General features: G+C 42.3%; 1 protein-coding gene across 2 annotated transcripts in view; it reads left to right on the forward strand.

Moving 5' to 3' along the window:
- The first annotated feature begins 360 nt into the window (after positions 1–360).
- ZNF462 (zinc finger protein 462) overlaps positions 361–24,334 on the forward strand; it is a 58,728-nt gene continuing 34,754 nt past the window's right edge. Inside the window, exons 1-6 of one of the 2 annotated variants that reach the window (XM_065406472.1) lie at positions 361–599; positions 1,066–6,533; positions 8,193–8,357; positions 10,169–10,272; positions 13,250–13,368; positions 17,573–17,764. In XM_065406472.1, the coding sequence (XP_065262544.1) occupies positions 380–599; positions 1,066–6,533; positions 8,193–8,357; positions 10,169–10,272; positions 13,250–13,368; positions 17,573–17,764 (6,268 nt within the window). In that variant the 5' untranslated portion in view covers positions 361–379. The remainder of the gene's footprint in view (positions 600–1,065; positions 6,534–8,192; positions 8,358–10,168; positions 10,273–13,249; positions 13,369–17,572; positions 17,765–24,334) is intronic. The other variant, XM_065406473.1, reaches the window with a different exon arrangement.

Consider the following 24,334-nt stretch of genomic DNA (forward strand, 5'->3'; position numbering starts at 1 on the left):
AGATAGACTGTCAATGTAACAATAAGCCCATATAGGAAGAACCTGAGTAAGGGAAAAGCCAAGAAGGCATGGTCTACTGAATCAACATCCATTTGTCAGAAGGCTTGAATATTTGTAGAGCCTAGCTCAGCAACTCGTGAGCCATTTAGGTAGGACTTTCTGTTAATTTGAATTTCCTTGATGCCTTTCAACATATTGAGTAAAAGTTGAGTTCCTGCTTCTGTAATGTTAGCATTTCTGGAGGTTACTAAATCTTAGTGCTGACAAGCTTGATTTTATTTACTAGTCACAGTTCACAGAATGGTGTTTCTGTAACAAGTGCTTCTCCCACATTCCTTTTCTTTCAGAATTTCCTGATGTAAAAGTATTATCCAGGACCATGGAGGTGCTGCAGTGCGATGGCTGCGATTTTCGAGCTCCATCCTATGAAGACCTTAAAGCTCACATTCAAGATGTTCACACTGCTTTTTTGCAGCCAACAGATGTTTCTGAGGAAAGTCCTAGCCAGCCAAGGTCTGGCTCCATGAATGCTAGCAACCAGACAGAGGTCGAATTTTCTTCTGTCAAGGATGAATTTACAATTGCAGATGAAATTGCAGGTAAACATAAACCCCTCTTTCTTGTTGCCTGTCTTGGCATATTTTAATTTGTAATTTTCATTAATTTTATTGTAATGACAGCAAAGTGAGCATTGTCTAGTTACTGCCTTATCAGGTCTGATTACTGCTTTGTAGGTAACCACTGAAATGGGGCTTTATCTGTTTTTTTTTATCATCAAGAATTTTAGAAGTAGGGTTTTTTTGGTGAACTTCTGAAACTAGTGTGTTTATTTAAAGAAACTTTATTTTAGAAGTAATGCATATTCCACATGACGTCCCACATATCAGAGTTTTGCAGTAGGTACAGAAGAGAATCATAAATGAGATAGTCCAGTGCACTGCATGCATTGGACTACTGATGTACCCAATGGGATGTGATTTTTGTTGAATATTGTATTATATCGTTGAGTGGTAGGTGGGGAAGAAATTGTATGTATTTATTTATTGTGGTTTTTTTTTCTTTTAGGGCAAAATGCAGCTCAGATGGGGACTGGAAGTTATTATAGCCATAGCCAGAGTTTTTATAGCCAGCACATGGCCCCAAATCCTAAACCAACAAATAAGTTTTTCCAGTGCAAATTCTGTGTGCGTTACTTCAGATCCAAAAACCTTCTCATAGAACATACCCGAAAAGTGCATGGCACACAAGCTGGAGGGAGCTCGGTGGGGCCGCCTGCTGCTGGATCCTTAAATTACAACATCATGATGCATGAAGGGTTTGGCAAAGTTTTCTCTTGCCAGTTCTGCACCTATAAATCGCCACGGCGTGCAAGGATTATTAAGCACCAGAAAATGTATCACAAAAATAATCTAAAGGAGAGTTCAACTCCCCCTGCTGCTGCAGCTGCCATATCTGAATCAGCATCTGCATCCGTGCCGGTGCAGGAATCCTGCAAGGAGCTGCCTGCTGAAGTAGTAGAGCGTAGCATCTTGGAATCCATGGTCAAGCCTTTAACAAAGTCCAGGGGCAATTTTTGCTGCGAATGGTGTAGCTATCAGACCCCTCGAAGGGAACGCTGGTGTGACCACATGATGAAGAAGCATCGCAGCATGGTAAAAATACTGTCAAGCCTGAGACAGCAACAGGATGGAACCGGATTGCCTGATGTGCAGAACAAGAGTGCGCCGAACTCCGCCCCAAACTCCAACTATATCTCTATGAATGCTACAGGACGTGAGATGCCGAATGCCAATGTCTCAAACTTCAGAGGCTCTATGAGTAACTCCCTTATCAGACCCAATTCTTCTACATCTTCAAAGTTTTCTTCTGTGTCTTATCCTCAAATGAAGCCTAAGTCACCTCATAACTCTGGTATGGTTAATTTGTCTGACAGATCCCGCTATGGAATAGCTGACATGACAAATTCTTCTGCTGACCTGGAAACTAATAGTATGCTAAATGACTCTAGCTCTGATGAAGAGCTAAATGAAATAGACAGTGAGAACGGCTTGAACTCCATGGATCACCAGACCTCAGGAATGTCTGCAGAGCAGCTGATGGGATCTGATGGTAACAAATTATTGGAAACAAAGGGGATACCCTTTAGAAGATACATGAACAGGTTCCAGTGTCCTTTTTGCCCTTTCCTCACTATGCACCGCCGAAGCATCTCCCGCCATATTGAGAACATCCACTTGTCTGGGAAGACGGCAGTATACAAGTGCGATGAATGTCCTTTCACTTGTAAGAGTTCATTAAAACTTGGAGCTCATAAACAATGTCATACAGGTACAACATCAGATTGGGATGCTGTGAATTCCCAGAGTGAAAGCATAGCCTCCTCTCTGAATGAAAGCACAGTGTCTTATGAAAGTGGAAATATAAATGGCAGGAAGTCAGGTGGAATGATGGAATCCGTGCAGCAGCAACAGCAGCAGTCACCTCAACCCCACTCGCAGCACCCCTATAAATGCACACTGTGCAACTACTCCACAACTACTTTGAAAGGTCTCCGAGTTCATCAACAACACAAGCATTCTTTTTGTGATAACTTGCCAAAATACGAGGGACCGTCATCCAATGCTCAACAAGAGAGTGAGGTGGATGCCCATGCTGCCTCCAGCACTGTGAAGAAAAGCCAGACCTCAATTCTTGGGTTATCATCTAAAAATAACTTTGTAGCTAAGGCCTCTCGAAAACTGACAAATGACTTTCCCCTAGATCTATCACCGGTGAAGAAGCGAACTAGAATTGATGAAATAGCTAGCAACTTACAGAGCAAAATCAACCAAAACAAGCAACAAGAAGATGCAGTGATTAATGTAGAGGATGACGAAGAGGAGGAGGAAGACAATGAAGTGGAGATAGAAGTAGAATTGGACAAGGAAGAAGAACAAACAGAGCCATTGATGGAGGTGTCTAGTTCCTATGCACCCCAGCAAATGTGGGGAAGAGATACTAATGATTCTCAGAAGGAGACTAATTTCAGGAACATGCCACATGATTATAATTCCACCAATGGGGCAGAAATTGAGCTAACTTTATCTGAAGATGAGGAAGATTATTACTGCTCTTCTGTCAGCATGAAGGATCACCAAGGGCCTAATGCATCTCTTTTGGGCAGCCAGTCGAGTATGTATGGATCTGATCAAAACAGTGAAAATGCAGAGTTTAATGATTCTGGACGGCTTTATTATTGCAAGCACTGTGACTTTAGCAACAAATCTGCCAGGAGTGTTAGCACCCACTACCAACGGATGCACCCTTACATTAAGTTCAGCTTTAGGTATATCTTGGACCCTAATGATCACAGTGCTGTGTACAGATGCCTTGAATGTTACATTGACTACACCAACTTTGAAGACCTGCAGCAGCATTATGGTGAGCATCATCCTGAAGCTATGAATGTACTCAACTTTGATCATTCCGATCTGATCTACCGCTGCCGCTTTTGCTCTTACACTAGCCCGAATGTTAGAAGCTTGATGCCGCACTACCAAAGAATGCACCCAACTGTTAAAATTAACAATGCAATGATATTTTCAAGCTACGTAGTCGAGCAGCAAGAAGGGTTAAATGCAGAGTCACAAACACTGAGAGAGATCTTGAATTCTGCTCCCAAGACCATGGCAACTTCCACTCCAGTGGCCCGTGGGGCTGGCGTGCCTGCTACATTTAACAAAAATGCTTCGAAGAGTTTTAGTCCAGAATGTGAAAATCAGAAAGAGCCTTCAGTTAATAGCGTTGTGGTGTATGACTGTGATGTGTGTTCGTTTGCAAGCCCTAACATGCATTCTGTTCTGGTGCATTATCAGAAAAAACACCCTGAAGAAAAGGCTTCATATTTCAGGATTCAGAAGACCATGCGGGTGGTGTCTGTCGACAGGGGTTCTGCCTTGGCTCAACTGTCCTTTGAGCTGGGAACTCCCATCTCCCCAAAACTGTCCAACATGGCTTCGCAGCCACCACCTCCCCCACCACCACCACCAGACCTCACCACTGAACTCTACTACTGCAAGCACTGTTCATATAGCAATCGCTCGGTGGTGGGAGTGCTCGTCCACTATCAGAAAAGGCATCCAGAGATAAAGGTCACTGCGAAATACATTAGGCAGACCCCCCCGACAGCAGCAATGATGAGGGGTGGTGAAATGCCACCTGGCATTCAGAGGCCACCAGCATCTATGCAGCTGAACAGGGGCAGCTCTGAGGCTCCCCTGGAGAATGAAATGTTCTTCTGTCAGCATTGTGATTATGGAAATCGGACCGTTAAAGGCGTGCTCATTCATTATCAAAAGAAGCATCGTGACTTCAAAGCCAACGCAGATGTGATCAGACAGCACACGGCCACAATTAGGAGCCTTTGCGATCGTGGCCAGAAAAAATTGTCCAGCAGCATGCCTACGCCCACTTCCAATGCAGAGCGGGACAAGGCTAAACTAAGAGCTCTCAAATGCCGGCAGTGTTCCTACACGTCGCCTTATTTTTACGCACTGAGGAAGCATATTAAGAAAGACCACCCAAGCCTGAAGGCCACAGTTACATCCATTTTACGATGGGCATTTTTGGATGGCTTAATAGAAGCTGGTTATCACTGTGAATGGTGTATTTATTCACATACAGAGCCTAGCGGTTTGCTCGTGCATTACCAAAGGAGACATCCTGAGCATTATGTTGACTATACATACATGGCCACTAAACTCTGGGCAGGTCCAGATCCTTCCCCTCCAGCCCTAGTGATGCCATCAGAGGCAAAAACCTATAAATGCAGAGACTGCATTTTTGAAGCATCTTCCATTTGGGATATTACGAATCACTATCAGGCTTTTCATCCTTGGGCCATGAATGGGGATGAGTCTGTGTTGCTGGATATCATCAAGGAGAAAGACGCTGCTGAGAAAGCTGGGACCCCGTCCGATGAAGTCGGGACCAGGGTTAATTCTGAAGACCAGATAACCACATCACAGGTGGAACAGGATGTCGATTGTGCAGAAGATTCCAGCCTTCCCCAGGAAAAAAATGTCCAGCTGGCCTCTGCAAACCCTGCAATATCCTCCACGCCGTATCAGTGCACGGTGTGTCAGTCCGAATACAATAACTTGCATGGCCTCCTGACGCATTATGGCAAAAAACATCCTGGCATGAAAGTTAAAGCTGCAGATTTTGCACAGGACATAGACATTAACCCAGGAGCCGTGTACAAGTGCAGGCATTGCCCATACATTAATACACGCATCCACGGTGTCCTTACACACTACCAGAAACGGCATCCGTCAATAAAGGTCACCGCTGAGGATTTTGTGCATGACGTGGAGCAGTCTAATGACATGGCCCAGAATGATGTGGAAGAAACGAGTAGGATTTTCAAGCAAGGGTATGGTGCTTACAGATGCAAATTATGCCCTTATACCCATGGCACTTTGGAAAAGCTTAAAATTCACTATGAAAAATACCACAACCAACCTGAATTTGACGTGTTTGCGCAGTCACCGCCGAAGGTGTCTGCATCCATGGAGCTGGAGGGTACCCCCGAAATAAAGGCTTCTCCGGAAATTGCTGCTGAGGACATCGGAGAAGTCACCATGCCAGCTTCTCATTTCTCCAGCTCTCATCTCGTGTCTCACACGGTGTTCCGCTGCCAGCTGTGCAAATATTTCTGCTCCACCCGGAAGGGGATAGCCAGGCACTACCGCATCAAACACAACAATGTCCGGGCGCAGCCCGAAGGCAAAAACAACCTCTTCAAATGCGCTTTGTGTTCCTACACAAACCCCATCCGCAAAGGGCTTGCAGCACACTACCAGAAACGGCACGACATTGACGCTTATTACACTCATTGCCTGGCAGCCTCCAGGACGGTAAGTGACAAGCCCAGTAAAGTGATCATTCCGTCTCCCCCCAAAGACACCTCTCCTCAATTGAGCGAGGAGCTGAGGAGGGCAGTGGAAAAGAAAAAGTGCTCGCTTTGTTCCTTCCAGTCCTTTAGCAAAAAAGGCATTGTGTCCCACTACATGAAGCGTCACCCTGGTGTTTTCCCTAAGAAGCAGCATGCGAGCAAGCTGGGGGGCTACTTTACAGCTGTGTATGCTGATGAGCATGAAAAGCAGACTCTAGGAGAGGAGAGAAATGATTTTGAAAAGCCTGAGGTGGAGAATGAGGCTCAGGAAATTGAGTGGCTTCCTTTCAGGTGCATAAAATGTTTCAAACTGTCCTTCAGCACAGCCGAGCTGCTGTGTATGCATTACACTGACCACCACAGCAAGGATTTGAAGAGAGACTTTACCATACTGGGATGTGGCACCCGTTCTCAGAGCTCTGCCTACCAGTGCAAGCACTGTGATAGTAAACTGCATAGCATGGCAGAACTGACCTCACACTTGAACAGTCACAATGAGGAATTCCAGAAGCGTGCCAAACGTCAAGAGAGGAGGAAACAGCTTTTGAGCAAGCAGAAATATGCAGATGGTGCTTTTGCAGATTTCAAACAAGAGAGGGTAAGAGATTGTGTGTGTGTGTGTTCTCTCAACACCCCCCACCCCTCCCCGGCTGCTTATTATTAGTGTCCACATGCATGTGCTCTTTGGCAGCCAAACAGCTACAGGCAAGCAAGTGACTTAGTGTGCCGATGATTTCTATAATTCAATGGAACGTTCTAGCTCGATTACACCCCCCCACCCTCGCCCCCTTCCGTATCCCTTTCTAGAGCTTCCTAGGGGATTTCTGTTTCCTCCTCTCCTCCTGGGAGTAGTCTCCTTATCTGGCACTTAATTATGTGACTTTCTATTACAAGGCCCCTGGCCTCTGTCTCTTTCCCAATCCCCCCAGTCATCATCCCTTGTAATAACACCAATTTCCTTCTCAGGAATAGCCTACTCAATAAGGCTCGGTGTCAGCATAATGTGGGTAATATAGCTGACAAGGGGCCTCAACCAAAGCCTATTAATATCAATGGGCGTCTCTCTAGTGACTTCAGGCTTTGGATCAGGCCCCGTATGAACTTTGGACCAAATTTTGTTCTGTTTCACTGGTGTAAATCTGGAGTAACTACTTACCATTGCGAAGGAGTGACTCATAGTTTATATTGGAGTCACCCAATGACATAATTTGGCCTTGTAATTAAAAATTAATAAAGCTCTGTCATTAGGCAGAAATTCAGAGTTCATACTATGCAAATGTTTTACCTGCATATTTTAAAGGCATTAACAAGGGGTAATTGAAAACTTGAGAGGAGATTTTTGCAAAGCAGCCTAAGGGATTTAAACACATATTATCCATCTATGTTAATGGATGTGTATGTATCATAGAATCTTAGAATATCAGGGTTGGAAGGGACCTGAGGAGGTCATCTAGTCCAACCCCCTGCTCAAAGCAGGACCAATTCCCAACTAAATCATCCCAGCCAGGGCTTTGTCAAGCCGGGCATTAAAAACCTCTAAGGAAGGGGATTCCACCACCTCCCTAGGTAACCCATTCCAGTGCTTCACCACCCTCCTAGTGAAATAGTTTTTCCTAATATACAACCTAGACCTCCCCCACTGCAACTTGAGACCATTGCTCCATGTTCTGTCATCTGGTACCAGTGAGAACAGTCTAGATCCATCCTCTTTCAGGTAGTTGAAAGCAGCTATCAAATCCCCCCTCATTCTTCTCTTCTGGAGACTAAACAGTCCCAGTTCACTCAGCCTCTCCTCATAAGTCATGTGCTCCAGACCCCTAATCATTTTTGTTGCCCTCTGCTGGACTCTTCCCATTTTTTCCACATCCTTCTTGTAGTGTGGGGCCCAAAACTGGACACAGTACTCCAGATGAGGCCTCACCGGTGCCGAATAGAGGGGAATGATCACGTCCCTCGATCTGCTGGCAATGCCCCTACTTATACAGCCCAAAATGCCGTTAGCCTTCTTGGCAACAAGGCTAAGTCATTTAGGCTGCTTTGCAAAATCTGTACCTCTGTTCTTAAAGTGCCAAGAGCGTGGGCTTTTTCTTTTCCATTTGAACAAACAAAAATGGCTTGCCTAATTGTTTTTGGTTTTAAAATCCATGCTGTTGCAGGGTATGTTTGTAATCTCTCTCTCTCTCTCTCTTTTTTGGTTAAGTTAGTTCTGGAAGCAAATTTCAGTGTATATGTTGATTATAGTGATGTGTTCCAACAGACGTTCGGTCACTTGGAAGATGTATCAAAATTTAAGGAGAGAAAAGTTGTTGGATACAAATGTAAATTTTGCGTGGAAGTTCATCCCACCCTTCGAGCCATCTGTAATCACCTTCGCAAGCATGTTCAGTATGGGAATGTCTCTTCTGTGACAGCTACCGTAAAGGTGAGAATTATAAGAACTGGCCATGTGTTTGTTTGAGATTAAGGCCTGATCAAAAAGCTCACTGAAGCCGGTGGGCAGACTTTCTCATTAAATTCAATTTGGATTAGGTACTGATTTACTAAAACCATCATCCAAATCTAATGAACAGTTTTCTGTGTTGTCTCTGGATTATTTTAATGCTAGATTTTTCAGATGTTAGTTACAACTTTCTTCTACCTTTGATTCGGGACATGAAGACTATTTTTTGCCACTGAGTAGATCCCATTTCTCTTGCATAAAGGAATTTGTCTTGTCCATGGTAGAAAGTGTAGGCCTCTGAGCGGGAAGCTCTTGTCCAGCTATTCTGGGCTACTTTTCTACTGTCTTTGCCTCTGAAGGCAAAATTTTCAGAAGAGGAAACCTGAAGTGTGTCCACACAAAAGTACATGAAATTGTGTGTTACGTGCTTGCATGCATAGTTACAATGACACAAGCAAACTGGGTATTTGTATCTGCAAACAGCCATTCAGATGGCTAACTAGTCATTTACCTGAACCATTGGCCCAACTAAAGAGGCTAATTGTAAATTCACTTTATTTTTCATGTGCAAATGGACTTTTGCTTCTAGGAAATCTGGTGTGCAGGGGAGGACTGGGGGTTACTACGTCACAGCAGATTCTTCAGGATATCAACTGGGGAGTGTGCATGCAATCATGCGGCAGGAGCTGTGAACACATTCCTTTTGCTGCAGTGAGAATTCAGAGTGGGTTGAGTAGCAGAGCTGACCCCACAATCCCCTGTTTCATAACCCCTACTGCATACTACTATAGGGCAACTAAATCCAGAAAGGTCTGAACTGCTCTACCTAAGAGGGCTTTTATTATTTTGTTGTCCTTTCACTGTCCTCCCTTTTTGCTTACGTGATGCTACAAAAGAGATTGTCCCTTTTCTCCTACCCAGCTATCCTTTTCAAGCGTAGCCTACAGGATCGTCGCCATCTTTTTGAGCAAAAGGAAATTACTTAAGTAGTTGAGCAAGAAAGCTGAAAACCAAGGTCAAATGAACGTGGGGCCACCCTCTCAACCCATTTTAAGCTGTTGATCACAACAAAATATGTGCCATGATGAATAATATTAAGGGAAGGGAACAAGAAACAGGTAACTGTTTCTGAAGAGGAGTAGTGTTTTCTTAGAGTGCCTGTTGTTTCTCTCTCGTGAATTTAGTGCTGGTGGAAAGTGTCTGCTCAGCAGCCCTTGAAAGGGGAGGTCTGGGTTAGTCCAGAGGCAAGGACAATGCAAGTTTCCTCCATACCACCCTCCTCTGTGTCTCTAACCTGTTTTAGGGGATCCACCTCCAGGGCTTAGATCGTTGTTAGCTCAGTTTCTACTCCAATTCCATGGCTTTTGTGCTGACATTGACAATATTACTTAGGGCCAGTTGTGAGAGTTAGTCTTTTTTTAGACTAGATTTGAAACTGTGGGACCTTTTCCTGAAGAAAGCCATTGATGATATGGGAACGGTGCAGGGATATCTTTAGAACATAGATGTAGTGGGATTCCAGGAGACATTCTGAAAAGGGAATCTTAGTAAAGTTAACACATGGGGAAGACCCAAGGCAGAAGGGAGAGAGAATTGATGGCTTTGGGGGGGTATGTGTTTTTTAGCAGGAAGCGGAAGATTCTTCAAACACAACTTTGGAGGGTTTTGTGGGAGCAAAAGACCATGGCATGGTGGAATTTACAGAAGCTGAATCTGGAGCATCCTTGGAAGATGAAACCAGGCCTGGGGGCTACCACTGCAGCCAGTGTGACCGGGTTTTGATGTCTATGCAGGGTCTGCGATCTCATGAGAGAAGTCATTTGGCTCTGGCCATGTTTACCCGTGAAGACAAGTACAGCTGCCAGTATTGCTCCTTTGTCTCTGCTTTCAGGCACAAGTAAGTTTTTGCAATAGAAGTACAGACCAGTGATACTGCTTTCATATGTGCTGACATTAAAGGGAGCACGGTACACTTGAAAACTGGACACCTTTACTGTTTAACTGCTTTCCCCCCCCTTTTTCTAGTTTTCAGGTATTCACATTCTTCTGAGTCCCCTTACCAATGTCTCTGATTCTTTTAATATTTTTTTAAAAAATGTTCAGTCTCCTTTTTTCTGTGGGGGAAGAACACACACAAACAAAAGCGGCAAACTTCCTACACAGAGGAAACAATGAAACTGACCTTCTTCACAGTGCTGTCAAATTCATGAAATAAACAGGAAAGAAAAGAGGGAAATATTCATAAATAAGGAACCTGGGTGTTACCTGTAGCAACAGTTTTCAGATAGCAGTGTGATATTTTTGTTGTTGGAGGTGGAGTTTTGTTGGATTGATTTAGAGAGATGTAGTCTCTTTAATGCTGAGCAGTTCTCAAGAGCTGAACTTATTGTGGTATGTAAATTGTTCTATGAAAACATTATCCACAAGAGTACAGGGCTCTTCTCTGAATGAGTTCCACAACATACTCCATTTTCTGATGCAACAAATTAGGTGTTAGCAGAAATAAGCAAACTTCTCACAAAGTATGTGGTAAAGGTTTTCTTAGACTGGGGAGAGAGGTAGCTTCTTAATTGGCTTTTTAAACTTACTTCTTTAAGGCCCACCGCAAAGAAATGTATTTTGTAGGATTTCCCCCTCCCCCTCACCAAACCCCCATGGACAGGCTTGAGAACACATGCATGCTTCATCTATCCTCCAAGGAGACACCTACTCATCCAGCGAAGGAGGGAAAATCCATGCTCTGTTCTGTCTGAAAAATTTGTGGCATCATCCACAGCATCATAAATCAGGATTAAGTGTGTCTGCTCTGCAACCAAATCCATACCTAGGGAGAGAGCAGGATACAGAAAACAAAGCTTGTGTTCTAGACAGGCGACACTTCCACCAGCACCCCAAGCCAGGTTATAACCATAATCTGTTTTACAGGCTCGGAGAGGTAAAAGGACAGGGCATCCCCCAGGGAGTGTGTGTTGGGCCCAGGGGGCCGCTTCTGAGCAGAGGCATTCCCATACTGAACCGTCAGGCCCTGGCAGAACTGCATTGGTGGAATACAGATTGTGCCACTTTAAAAGTGTAGCGAGAACCACTGCTCTCTGTACGAAAATACCCGCCCCCCCCCCCCACACACACACACACAACTCTAGCACTGAGGTTGCCTGCACGCTTCCCTGCCAAGTGTTATACTTGCTCTTGAGTGAAGAAAGTGCTGGGATTAAATAGGGAGGATCAAGGTGGAGTTCTGTGAATTTGTGGTTGCCATAGAAATAGGTGCAATCTACGTCATCTCTTTAACTTGGGTAAAATAGGGAATTGGGAGAGAGGAAAATCCGTAGTGCAAGCTTAAAAAAAAAAAAAACTAAAAAACTGATTGGAAAAGAATCTTGGAGGTGGGGCCTATGGTTTGAGTTTAATTGTCTGCGGTCCTGTATGGACTAGTATTCTATTTTATACGTCTCTGGACTGGCAATCTGTTTTAATTGTTAAGCAAGTTTGTTTCCGTGTCAGGTATTTAAGATGGGGCTTTGTTATATGAAGTATCGACACAAACGGATGCTCAGCATATTTTATTCATTGAGCAGATACGTTAATTTCACTGGAATGGCAGTAATTATATCTCCTTATTGAATTTACAATAAAATTATTTTGCTATGAAGTGCTCCTGTAAATAAAGACGTACTGTACATTTGGTTACTATCCAGTGTTAATTTGAATGGACTAAGTGTGCAGCTTTTGCACCGGTGGACAGGCATTTTCATAGGTCAGGCTCTTTTTGTGGTAGTACAGGATGAAAAATGCAGCAGGAACCCCTGCATTGTGTGTGAAGCTGCTGATATTTAGTATGAATTTGCCAGTTTAAGTGAAATGTAAGCAAATTTGAAAATAAAACGGAAGCACTTCTGAGGCTAAAGGCTATTTCCCCCTCCCATTAGTCTATTGCCATGCACCGCGTGCACACGCAGGCTGAAACTAGGACAAGAGTCAAAAGTTTTAACATGCCATGAGAAGAGGCTGTTGTTGGGATGTGTCTAGCCCAGCCTAAAGTGGTGCTTGCTCTCTTGAGATTTGTGGACTCAGGAAGATCGGCTGGTTTAGAGAAGCTTCCACACTCCAGGGTTCTGATTCAAATGTTATGATGTTCACCTAGTGCTTCATTCTTCTAAATCAAATGTAATTCTGGGTTGAGCTGTTATATAAAGATTGATTAGAAAGAGTCTGGAATCTGAAAGGGTTTCTTACCCCCCTCTCTTGCTTTGACTTCTCACAAAGAAGATCCTAGCATAGATGTTCCCTGCTACCCACCCTTTCTTCTTGGGCTCCATGCACTGTCTCCCAAATCTCTCTCTCAAACCATCTTTTTTTGCTCCTGGAACTCCATGGTTGGCTCCTGCACAGCCTGCTGGCATCTTCCCCAGAACGGACCAACCAGTTTCTATTCTCTTTGCCAAAAGAAGGCTTCCTCAGTAGAGCAGGTTGAAAAATGTCAAAACTTGCTGATTGGAGGGGGAAATGGGGCAAACTTTTCACAAAGACTCTTGCCAAACCAAAAATTGCTGTGTTGTTTTTTTTGTTTTTTTTTAACCAGCTCGGTTCCATAGCACCTATCCTGTTTAACTCTGGATAAGATTAACACCAGATTTTTCTCAATTATCCTGTTTAAGTGGCTTGCATTCTGCATAACGTTGGGCTCAGTTCTCCCACCCTTCCTCACGCTAGATACTACCTTGCTTTGCAAGTTGCCTCATTGGATTAAGGTGGTACCCAGCATGAAGAAGGGTAGCAGAGTCTGGCCCATTAGGCTTTCAGCCTGGCATATGAAGTAGTAGCTGAAGTTATTTAATATTTTGTGTTTCCTTTTTCTGCTCTCCCTTGCCAAGTTTGGATCGCCATATGCAGACTCACCACGGACACCATAAACCATTCCGTTGCAAACTCTGCCCCTTCAAGTCCTCCTATAATAGCCGTCTGAAAACTCATCTACTCAAAGCTCATGCTGGTAAGTCTCTGTCCATTTGATAATGCAGCAGCTATAACAAATGTCTTACTCTTTGTTGGTCAATGCCACTGTACCAGTTAAACTTTTCATTGCCAGTTTTGGGTGGGATTTTCAAAGGTGGTTCAGTATTAAATTCCCATTAAATTCTCTGCTCCCATTAAATTCAGTGAGAGTCTTAACATTGACTTCAGAGGGAGCAGAATTAGGCCAACACTGAGCACGTCTGAAAATCCCACACTTTTGTTTCTAAAAGTGTGCTCAGTCATTCAGCTTCTAGTATTGGTGGCCAGACAAGTCTGATACTCACATGTTGATGATCTGCTGTTCTGATCTGTTTCTATTTTAAATGACTCCTGAAATGAGCTGGGATTTGCATTTTGGACTGTCATGTGTTGGCTTCAATGTGCAAACTGATCTTGGAGCCAGATCCTCAGCTGGTTTAGACTGGCATAGCTCCATTGATGGAAATAGAGCTTATGCTGACTTACACAAGTTGAGGAGTGAAGTATTTTATAGACCTTTGCCCTGTTGTATAGAATATGAACACACAACCAACACACTTGTGATATGGGAATTGGGAAAGTGATACAGGGGAGGGAAAGGATCACAGCAAAATATTGCACCTGTGACTGTCTAAAGGTATGAGACACAAGATCGTTCAGAGACTGATCTTGGTTTTCTGGCCTCCGCCATGTGACCTATTTCTGCATTAAAAAGGTTATCACAGGACTGGGGTCAATATCTACTTACTCCTTTAGCTACTGTTACAGCTTCCTTTTAATAATTAAAAAAAAAAAAAAAAAAAAAAAAAGGCAAATCAAATCAAATGCAGATAAGTAGACTGTCAACCAAAACAAACCACCACACAGTAATCTAGCTAATTACTAAAACCCAACGGTGTTGGACATCTGTCAGTAACTACATCTCTGAACCTCCAGGGATTGCTGATCACATGGTCACATCTTGTTCTCATAGCAGTTCCTTCTGCCTGTTCTGCAATGGCACAATTAATAAAATAAAATTGGTTGTAGTCCACTAACAAGAAGTTAATCTTTCCTGTTAAATTAAAATAGCTCAAAATTAACCTTGGATGAAGGGCAGTCAGGAGTCGCCTATAGTTTTTGCTGCTGCTCTTCATTCTGTTTCCTATATTGATTGCAGATTTCACACTTGCGTACCTTATCTTCAATGACCGCATTCATGCCAGGCCCTGTTCTTACACCTATCAGTATACGGCTAGGCACTGTGAATTAGTTTTAACGTTTCTGACCTCACGCTGTGTGGTATTATGAGATGGTGTCCTTTGTACAGAATCCCATTTTAAGCAGCTATTTCAGTTTGTATAGTCCCAATAAGTTTTCATGTGTGGAGGTGCCTGGGTGCTTTTTGTTGGCCGTCCATTTAGAATTAATCTCTCAAGCTGTTGTACGGTTGGGCTATTTTGTATTTCTTGTTTGAGCTTGTCAAAATTTTGTTTAAAAATTTGTAAGTGAGCCATATTTCCTCCAAACTCCTTTTTCTGTAGATTCTTGATTTTGCTATATATAGGTGATCTTGAAACCATGTCTGCTCTGAGAAACTCCTTACAGGGCCTGTATCTCACATTATGCAAGTACTTTTGGAATTTCATGGTCACTTTCTGGAGTGTAGGTGGCGCTTTGCACAATGGTTTGTGTAATAGAGTTTCCAAAGTTTCGTGGTCTATTTCTGCCTCAATCAGTGTCTACCAAATAGACATTCATGAAACCGAATAATTGCTAGCATTTTTTTCAATCTAAGCATAGCTCAGTTTTGTTTTAGTCAGTCCTCTGGAAACACAAGTAATCACCTTTCCGGAAGGCTACCCCCCAACCCATGTGAGTTTGAATCAACCAAGATCTTAGACTCTTTCTAATCTCAAAATATTCCAGTTTTAGCGCTTCCATGACAACGTTTTTTTTTAAAATTAAATTCCCAAAACTTTTTCTCTCCCTGATCAGACCTGTGCTAATCTGAACAAATTTAGAAGTGAATTTGCTTAGATAAGGAATTCTGGGTCTTTCTATTTGTACAGTTAGTTGCCTCCATCTTTCTGGCTCTGGTCAAACTCCGTTTGTCACGGAGTACGTACTTTACATTCACTCCTATCTGGTATTTGTTCCTGTTCAATGTAATGTTCTTTCTTTGGCATGTTACGGAATGTTATGTGGTGCCTCTCGTTGTGTTGTTGTCTTCACCCCAAATCAGCAGACTGTTAAACTATTACTTCCACCAGATCCACATTCTAAATAATCTGGATCATGATGCTTTGGTACATCTCAGGATCTGAGACAGTCCCAAAGGGATATCATTTAAATATATATATATATCTGCAAAATGGGGAGTTGAAGATAGATCTTTATACTTTTTCTATTGTCAGACCTACCAAAAGTCTTGCCTTGCATCCAAAACTGAAAGTACTCTTGCATTTTGAAGTCCTAGATAAAACCACCTCAGCTGTTCTCATAGAGTAGTGCTTATGTTTGATAACCTTATTCAAATCTTCTTGATCCATTCCAGTACTTAACTTGTTTGAGTTCATTATGATGTCCTTAATGTTAATAAAGTCAGTCGGTGCCTGTGTTTATTCAATAACATCTCATTTTACCATATCATGAGGCTCATCCTCCTTGCTCACTGTATTTTGGACAGCATGCTGGTGCCTATGTCAATGGGATGCATTATATCCTTATTGCATCCTGTCCCACTAAGCAACCAATTATATTCTGGAAGAATTACATTTGCATATCGTCTGTAAATGTGTTTTACACCTTTTGTTAATCAGCATTTGCAGATGGGACCACAGGGGAATTCTTGTTCCACTACTTCGTACACTGAGTGGTCTGTCCTGCTCCAGATACACCAGTATGGGCTTGCCAGGTGGTCTTATTTTGTGTCTTACACTAAAGAAGCTTAGTTGTTGTTGTTTTTTAATTTTAGCACAGAGTGGTCACTAACCTTTTTGTGTATGCTTGCTGTGATTATGTTGCACTGAGCTCCAGTATATATTTTCAAATTCTCTTTTTGTTTATTTCCATGTCACAAACCCAATCTGTTCCAGAACCTTATTTTCTAAATTTATGAAGAGACCCCCCACTCAAAAGAATTGTTTCTGCATCTTCATTATCAAAGCTTTGTCCTCCAGCTAATGTTCATAAATATTTTACACTTATTTTTGTTTTGTTTTTTTGTGGTTTGTTTGTAACCCATGCTTACTCGGTGTGGTGCTTTGTTCTCCCTTCCAGATAAGAGCGATACTTGCATATGTAATACCACAACCCTCGTGTTGGACAACTTTGCTTTGTGTTCCAATTGCCTCTGCACTTACTGCAAACAAATCTGGTCTTTGCAATTTGTTTATCCTTGTATTCCATCTTTATGGCTTGGAATATACTAAGAATTACAAGCACTTCTGTTCTTTCACTTCTTCTTAATGCTTTCCATAACACAGTTTTTGCTAGCCTTACAAATATCCACTTTTCCTAGTATTGTTATGTCCATTTCTTGTAATAACCTTACCTTGTTCTGGTTATCACTTATACCAGTGACTTAGCTTTGTTACGTGGTGACCAATGATCTTGCCTGGCAGCAGGTTTCATGTAAGGAAAATGTACCTTTCCCAAATGGCCTGGATCGCCGTATTCTTGAAGATTTTGAAGGATTTTGGCTAGCATCTTGTAATGCCCTTCATGTTCCTTCTGTAATGCTTCTGGACCTGCTACATGTGGCAGTATGGAGGATTCCACCCTCTCCAATTACTGTGAAAGGCCTCTTGCTTCCAAGAAAATTTGGAAGTCCTGTTCCCACCTCTTCCAGCTCTCTTTCAGCTTGAGGGATTCAATCAGCTCCATTTCGCCAAAGATTGTTTTCTTCCAACACCATGCAACAAGGTTGTGATGCACGGAAGTGCTGATGAGAGACTGGTCTTTATTTGCTGGCCTCTAGTCATGTGACAAGGGGGCCAGGGTTTCAAAAGGGCAATATCTTTGTCATATGGCAGGTGTCACTATCCATAGACTCCAGTACCGACTGTTCCAACAGGAAAACTAAATAGCTGGTTTTCTTTGGAACCAGTCTTGCACCAGAGGAGTCAATGGGAGTTTTGCCATTGAGTTCAGTAGGAGAAGGATGGGGCCCCATTATTTCTTTTGTGAGCTGATGACTTGCCTGTATTTCGCTCACCCAGGTGAACATGCCTACAAATGCTCCTCCTGCTCATTTTCCACCATGACAATCAGCCAGCTGAAAGAGCACTCCTTGAAAGTGCATGGGAAAGCACTGACACTACCAAGACCCCGCATTGTCAGCCTTGTAGCCTCACTCGCCCAACACGCCTCCAAGAACCACACTCCTGCTGAAGAAGTGGAGGACTCTAATGGTAAGAGGTGCCTCAGAGCAAGAACCTAACTGTCTAAAGTGCTGTTTACACACCCACCCACAAACATATATATTAAGGCAACAGCCTGCCCCAAAGGCAGTTTCTTTGGTCACTTTGTAAAGGAAAATCTGAAGTTGCTTCTAAAATGAGAATAAATTTGTTTGAAGTATGTGATCTACAGAAGCACCTCACTAATTCATGCTCCTCTAACTTGTCCAGCCCATAACTGATACTCAGGGTATGTGAGGGTGTCTTTACTCCTCAGCAAAGTTTTATGGGGGAGATTTTTAAAGACACAATTAGATTCTCAACTCCCACTGAGAATCAGTGGGAACAAGATATCTAACTCCCTCTCTGTGCCTCTGAAAATCTCCCCCTAAAAGCTACAGGGTGTGTAGAAAAGAAGTCCAAAATATTGGCTGTATCAGGATGGTGGGTAAAGATGGTGAGTGAAGTAGAAGAGACATTATTTTCCCACCCTCCCGCCTCCCTTAAGCCCATTGTAAGAGCAGCATGCTGCTCGGGGCTCTGGGAATTTTGGTCAGTGTGGTTGAATGGAGCAGATGCAGAACTGGAGTATGGATGCTATATATGACACAGACCCTAGCAAGCTTACAGGGAGATAATGCAGCTGCAGGGTCAAGCTCCACATCTTGAACCCCCAGGCCAGCAAGGGAGTTGGTACTTAGGCAAGAAACTACCATGCTTCCCGAGTGAGCCATATTGACAAGGAAAAAAGATGCACAAGGACCTGGGCAGAAGTCCCAGCTCTCTGGTGATCTTCAAAGGTTGTCTGGGATTTCCTCCGATCAGATTTTCCATGGAAGAGTTAGGAAGGAAGGAATGTAATATTGTTCCGAATATTCCATAGAATGTTCTGACTATTTTGGGTTTTTTTGTTGAAACAAACAATTTCATTTCTAAGGGGGAATGGGAAAGAATGAAAGAGGACTAAACCCAGAGGCAGAAACCCCAAAAGACTAAAATAGAAACTAAATTTTTCAAAGAAAACTTGTAAAGATGTGAACAGCACAAACATGTTCCAAAAAGGCTGTTGTTTTCTTTTTTCAAAAACACCTTTTCAATGAGACAGTTTTGACCAGCCCAGTTCAGATCCCTTCCTTTCCCAGGATGGTGTCTGGAACTGGGCAGGGAATACTGACTGAGCTCCTACTAATATCATTGTTGCTAATACTAACTAGTCCAATGAATAAAGTATCTCTGGTGTGCATTACTGCGTTTTTAAAAAATATTTCTCTGACTCTTCAGATTTCAAAACTCAGTCGTTATCAATGGCTCTACCAATCTTTAATGTGAATTAGCAAGGTTCGACTAATGATGAAGGAATCAAGAGATGCATAGAGACAATGTTATGGGCTTTGGAAGGATGATGCATTTGCTTTCTGTTGCTCATACTCAGAGCTCCAAGTCATGATTACAGGAGCAAGGCATGAATTACAATTATCCTCTGTAGCCTGTTATGTTTTCAGTATTGTAGTCTTTTTATTTTTAAAGAGGAGTGGATATTAGTTAAAGGGTTCTGGTTTAAAAAGTTTTAGGTACACTGAAACTCACTCATTATCGTAGGAGGTCTCTGTTAAACAGTCCAGATTTGTATTGTGACCAGAGGCCAAGACACCGTTTGTCCCAAATAGCTTGATTAACTATTAACCTCGTTTAAAGACAAATGACTTTAACTAATAAAAGCCACCAGCAGCCAATTAGAAGAGCACAAGTGAAGTAATAATCATAGGAAGATTCTCAGCATTGCTTAGGAAAGGAATAACACGCTCTAAGTAATTTTCTTGACATTGCGCACTTGGTTACAGACCAAATTAATGATCACTATGCTTTTGATATGGTTCATTTTGGATTTTTAGAAGTGGCTGAATAGAGTTCCATGTAACTCAGACCTGTAAGCTGCAGGAGATACGTGGAATAGATAAATGATTGGTCAGAATAACGGAAAGCAGGCAGTCCATGTGAAAGGCGCTATTATGCCCCACTGGGGGAAGTATTAAGTGGGGTTCACACAATACACAGTAGTTGGACCTCCACTGTTCTAACAGATATAAATAACCTTCCCCTGGGCTGGCTATAATCTGGTTAATTTGCTGATGACACAAAATTGGATCAGCGTGAGGGTATGTGGCAAACATGGATACTGTATCAAATGAATTTGGACTTGTTTCATGAATCACTAGCTATATGGCAACAAAGTACAATTGAAAGCTTATAAATCAGGCCCAGTTAGTATGGCATGTGCATTGAAATGAATGGAACAGAACTAGAGCAGGATGGCTTGAAAGAGACTGTGGAGCCTGAAAGAGTAAATTAAAGAAGGGGGATAGGAGGGGTGCAAAGCCAAAATAGCGAAATGCACATTTGCCGCAGCCTTGCTGGAATAAAATGGTTCTGTGACGAGCGCCCAGTAGAAATGTTGCCTCCAGTTCAGGCAGAAGTTGTTTCCTAAGGCACCACTTTTAAAGGTCCAAAGAAACACAGTTAGGCTGGTCCATGCATTACAAGGCAGGAAGGAATTTAAATCTGTACGACTCATTTATTTTAGCTTTTTATTGGGAGCAATGAGCACAGCTTTACAGAGTATGTCCTGGAGCTGGGAAGTTTGAGTGAGAGTAGACTTCTAGGTCACTTTCGGTGGTCCGGTCCTTGTTGGCTGTGTCGTCAGTAAAAAGAAGTTTTATGCCTCCAATGCTGGTATAAACTGGTCCAGGTCAGCAGTGAGCAGTTGTTTGGAGGTCTGTGGTGAAATGAACTGATGAACTGTGTTGGTGGTGAGGCTAAGGCCTAAACAGGCATAGAGCCAGAACTGCCCTCTCAATTCCTAGAGGTGTAGGCCTTGCAGGTCAGCATTGAGTCTTATTAATGAGACAACATGGGAAGCTGATCCTATTTGTACCATGCCTGGTTTGTGGAAGGGGGACTTCTATATGTGCACAGTATTTCTGGTATAGAAGGTGATTGTCGCCATGTTATCAGGTGCTCCTTAGATGGGAATCGGTACATTCTGTAAGCAAAAAATTCCGCGCCCCCTCCCCAACTATTTATTTATTAGGAAGTTTTAACAGCTTGCCATGTAAATATCAGAGACAAAACAATAATCATTGCAAGGCTGAGCTTTTGTTTAGAGAAACATTATACAGTAGTATGATCATCAGAGCTCTCTATTTAACAGGGTTTTACCATGTTAGTGAGCATCTTTACACTACCCCCAACATATCAGTGATTTTACTAAACTGAGTGACATCTCTGAATACACACATTGACCTGACTAGGCATGTCTGTCTAATGTTAATATTAAAAAAAAAATAATTGGACAGGAAGCACCAAATTCTTTCGAAAAAAAAATGAAAGGCCTGTGGAAATATTGTACATTAAAGTGCAGTCTTGTGTGTAGCATAATCACGTGTAGTATGTTGCTGTTTTAAACAATAATAATCCAGATAAAGGGCCAAATCCACAGCTGTGACACTACTGAGTGTCAGTGGAGCTACGCTGCTTTACACCTTTCCTTCTGGTTGTTTTGAATTAGAAAGTCAGGTCCTGTCTGGCCTTGAGGAACGGATAGTGACTGGCATGCTTGTAAAATTATGACATCACAAGAATAAGGAGCATTTGAGAGTTTGGTTTTTTGTTTTTGTGTTTTGTCAAACTGTTTTTGTGTGTTTGGTGGGTTTCTTCAGACCTCTATTTCGCTTCCCAAGTCTAAGGAGCAGTTTGGAGAAAGGATGTCTTTGGCTCTGTCTCTAGTAAGGCAACCCACACTAGTTTGTTACACCAGCACAAACTCGTCATGTAGACACACCACTCTCGTGCAAAGTGGGGCTTTACATCTGTGCAGTTTAATCCAGTAATACACAGACGTAAGTTACACTGGTGTACCTATAACAGTGCAAATTTCCTTACTGTAGGCAGGGCCTGAATTATAGATTAATTACCCCTTCTTTCAGGGTGAGAGGTCATACTACACATGCTCTGAGATCCTTCAGCAAAACTAGGGAAAGCCTGATTGGACTTCCCAAGGCAGTACCACACCCTGCTCCATCCCTTTTAAAGATGGGAGGAAGCATAAATCTTTCAGTTTGCCTGCAAGTAGTTACACTAGACCGGGGCTTAAGTGTTTGCAGGACTGAACCTGAAAATCCTAGATGCCTTCATCCTCCCCAAGAGACGCTTCTGAGACCTGTAAATCGGGCTGTGTCTTCCATGCAAGTTCCAGTCCTAAACAAATATATTTGGAAGTTGAAGGCAATGTTATTTCATTTTAAAAAGGAGAGAGACAGAGAAGTACGTGAGTGGGTCCTATAACATTTAAAAAAAATACGCAACAGCTTAATAAATGGGTTGGCATTTTTATAATTATTTCATGCACATTGTACTTAAAAACAAAGTCATCGTGGCTGTTCACCTGTGCTCACTTTGAGTGATACTTATTTTTTTGAATAGCCTGATTGGTTTTTGGTGGGACTGCAAAGAAAGATACTATTCTATATGAGTAAGCTCGGCAGAATCTGGAGATACCCTTTGGAAGCAATACAATGCACTTTATGCATTCTCCTGCGACTCAGTGGCCATCCCCTTCCCTCCACGCATGCCAAGAAAAATATTTGCCCATCATAAATACAGGCACACATTACAGAACACGTACAGAGTCAGTAATGTTCAAAACAGAAGCTTTTTTGAGTTTTACTTTATGGTATGCATCAGTGTGTTCACTTTTTTTTTTTTTTTTTTAAGCAGCAACTCAAAACAGACCCAACACCTCAGTGTCAAAAAAATAAAATAAAAAGCAGATGCGATGATAATTAAATTCACTAAGCAGCAATATCTGAGCTCCATCATTGTCCAAAGCACCCAATCCCATGTATTCCAGCTATTCTTGAACTTTGTTATTTTCCCTTTGATAAAGGCCATTGCCTCATCTGGAGACTGAAATATAAAGACGTGTCTGTCTTGGTTCACCGGAGCCTGGCTGGGCATAGAACTGCTCAACTGAGTCCCCTCTTTTAAGCTGTTGCTTGAAAGGTGCAAATCCGTTTTTTCCCCCCTCCCATCCCCTTTTCAGAAGTGATGCTGCATAGTCAGGAAAAATACCTATCTCCTGCTCTTTGACATCTGAAATCCCCTTGGGCTCAGAGGGTCTTCCAACTATTTATTAAAGGAAGTTGACGTGGCAGCAGAACCACGCAAGAAGCCTGGTGAGGAGAGGGGTTCTCAGAAGACCAGCAAGACAAGAACAGATCCATTGAGTTGCACATAGCTAGTGATCCACTTTTCCCACACAAAAAACGAACAACTTGTCCGGGCAGATCCTTCACCATACTCAGAGACTTCAGGTACCCCTTGATTTTTTGTGTAGGCCTTAGTTTCTAGCTCATCTTTTATCTTTTAGGTGCAGTGTTGTCCCCCTTCAAAGTGTTTTAATAGCCTCCTATCCAGAGGTCTCTAAATCTATCACTCATAAGGCCAGTCATTTAATTTTCACTTCAGTTATTTCTCTAATTTTGTTTGTTTGTTTGTTTTGCTAGTAGCAGCTAGTGCTTTTTGGATGTCACGCAGTCTTTTTTTTATATAAGGATTCCATACTTGTAGTCTATTGCATTGTTAAGTTTCAGAAGACTGATATCATAGTATGTTTCATAGGAACATTGTTGCTGTGGGAACATGGAAGTATCCTTTTCGCTGCATGGGCCTCACAGTTTTTGAAAGAAATCCTTTGAAGTTGGCAGTCCTTTATTTGGCTTCCGTTTGATTGGGAAGGCACAGAACCAGTGAGGACAAAAGTGCAAGTTCAAACAAAGCTTAAGGCATAATTGCTTAAATTGCAAGGCGAGTTGGATGTGCAACTGCACAGAATATCTTTGGTGATCAGATAACATGGTGTGATGAACATGCTATTAAAACAAGTGGATATCTCCATGTGCACACGCACAGTCACATTTGATAGGTATATCTGCACACTTGAGACTGAACTCTTAGGAGGGTTTTGTGTATATTTGTGCTGATTTCAGTGAAAGTGTGAGTCAGAACAGTTACTGCCCTTGCACAGTAAAAGACTGTCAGTTGTTACTAACCTAGGTCCCAGTTCAAAAAAGCACTTAAACATGTCCTTAACTTTACAGCCACACAGTGAGCATATTGAACTCTAGTAAAGTACTTGCAGTGCATGAAGTTAAGCATATGCATAATTCTTTGCTCAGGTCCTTAATTTTGCTGGTTTAGTGTTGGACTTTTTTTCATCTAAAAAAACACTTTCGTTCTGATTACTACTCTCCTAAAATTTATCCTTTTTAAAGCAAAACACTTTGCATTTATTTAGCGTAGAGAAACTCCTAAAATGGAGAATTGCTTATGATTTGTCTTTGCGTTATTACAACTTAAAGATGTCCAGATAGACTTAAAACAACAAAGCAAAAACTTTGAAGGCTGAAATAAATAAAAATATTTCTTTTCGTAATGGTTTCTTGCAAAGCTCTGGTTTTACATCAAATGTTTACTACAAAGTCAGAAACCACTGAAGATAGTGGTTTAGTGGCTTGATTAAGATTG

Source organism: Emys orbicularis, chromosome 6 (assembly GCF_028017835.1).
Source record: "Emys orbicularis isolate rEmyOrb1 chromosome 6, rEmyOrb1.hap1, whole genome shotgun sequence".
Lineage (NCBI taxonomy): Eukaryota > Metazoa > Chordata > Testudines > Emydidae > Emys > Emys orbicularis.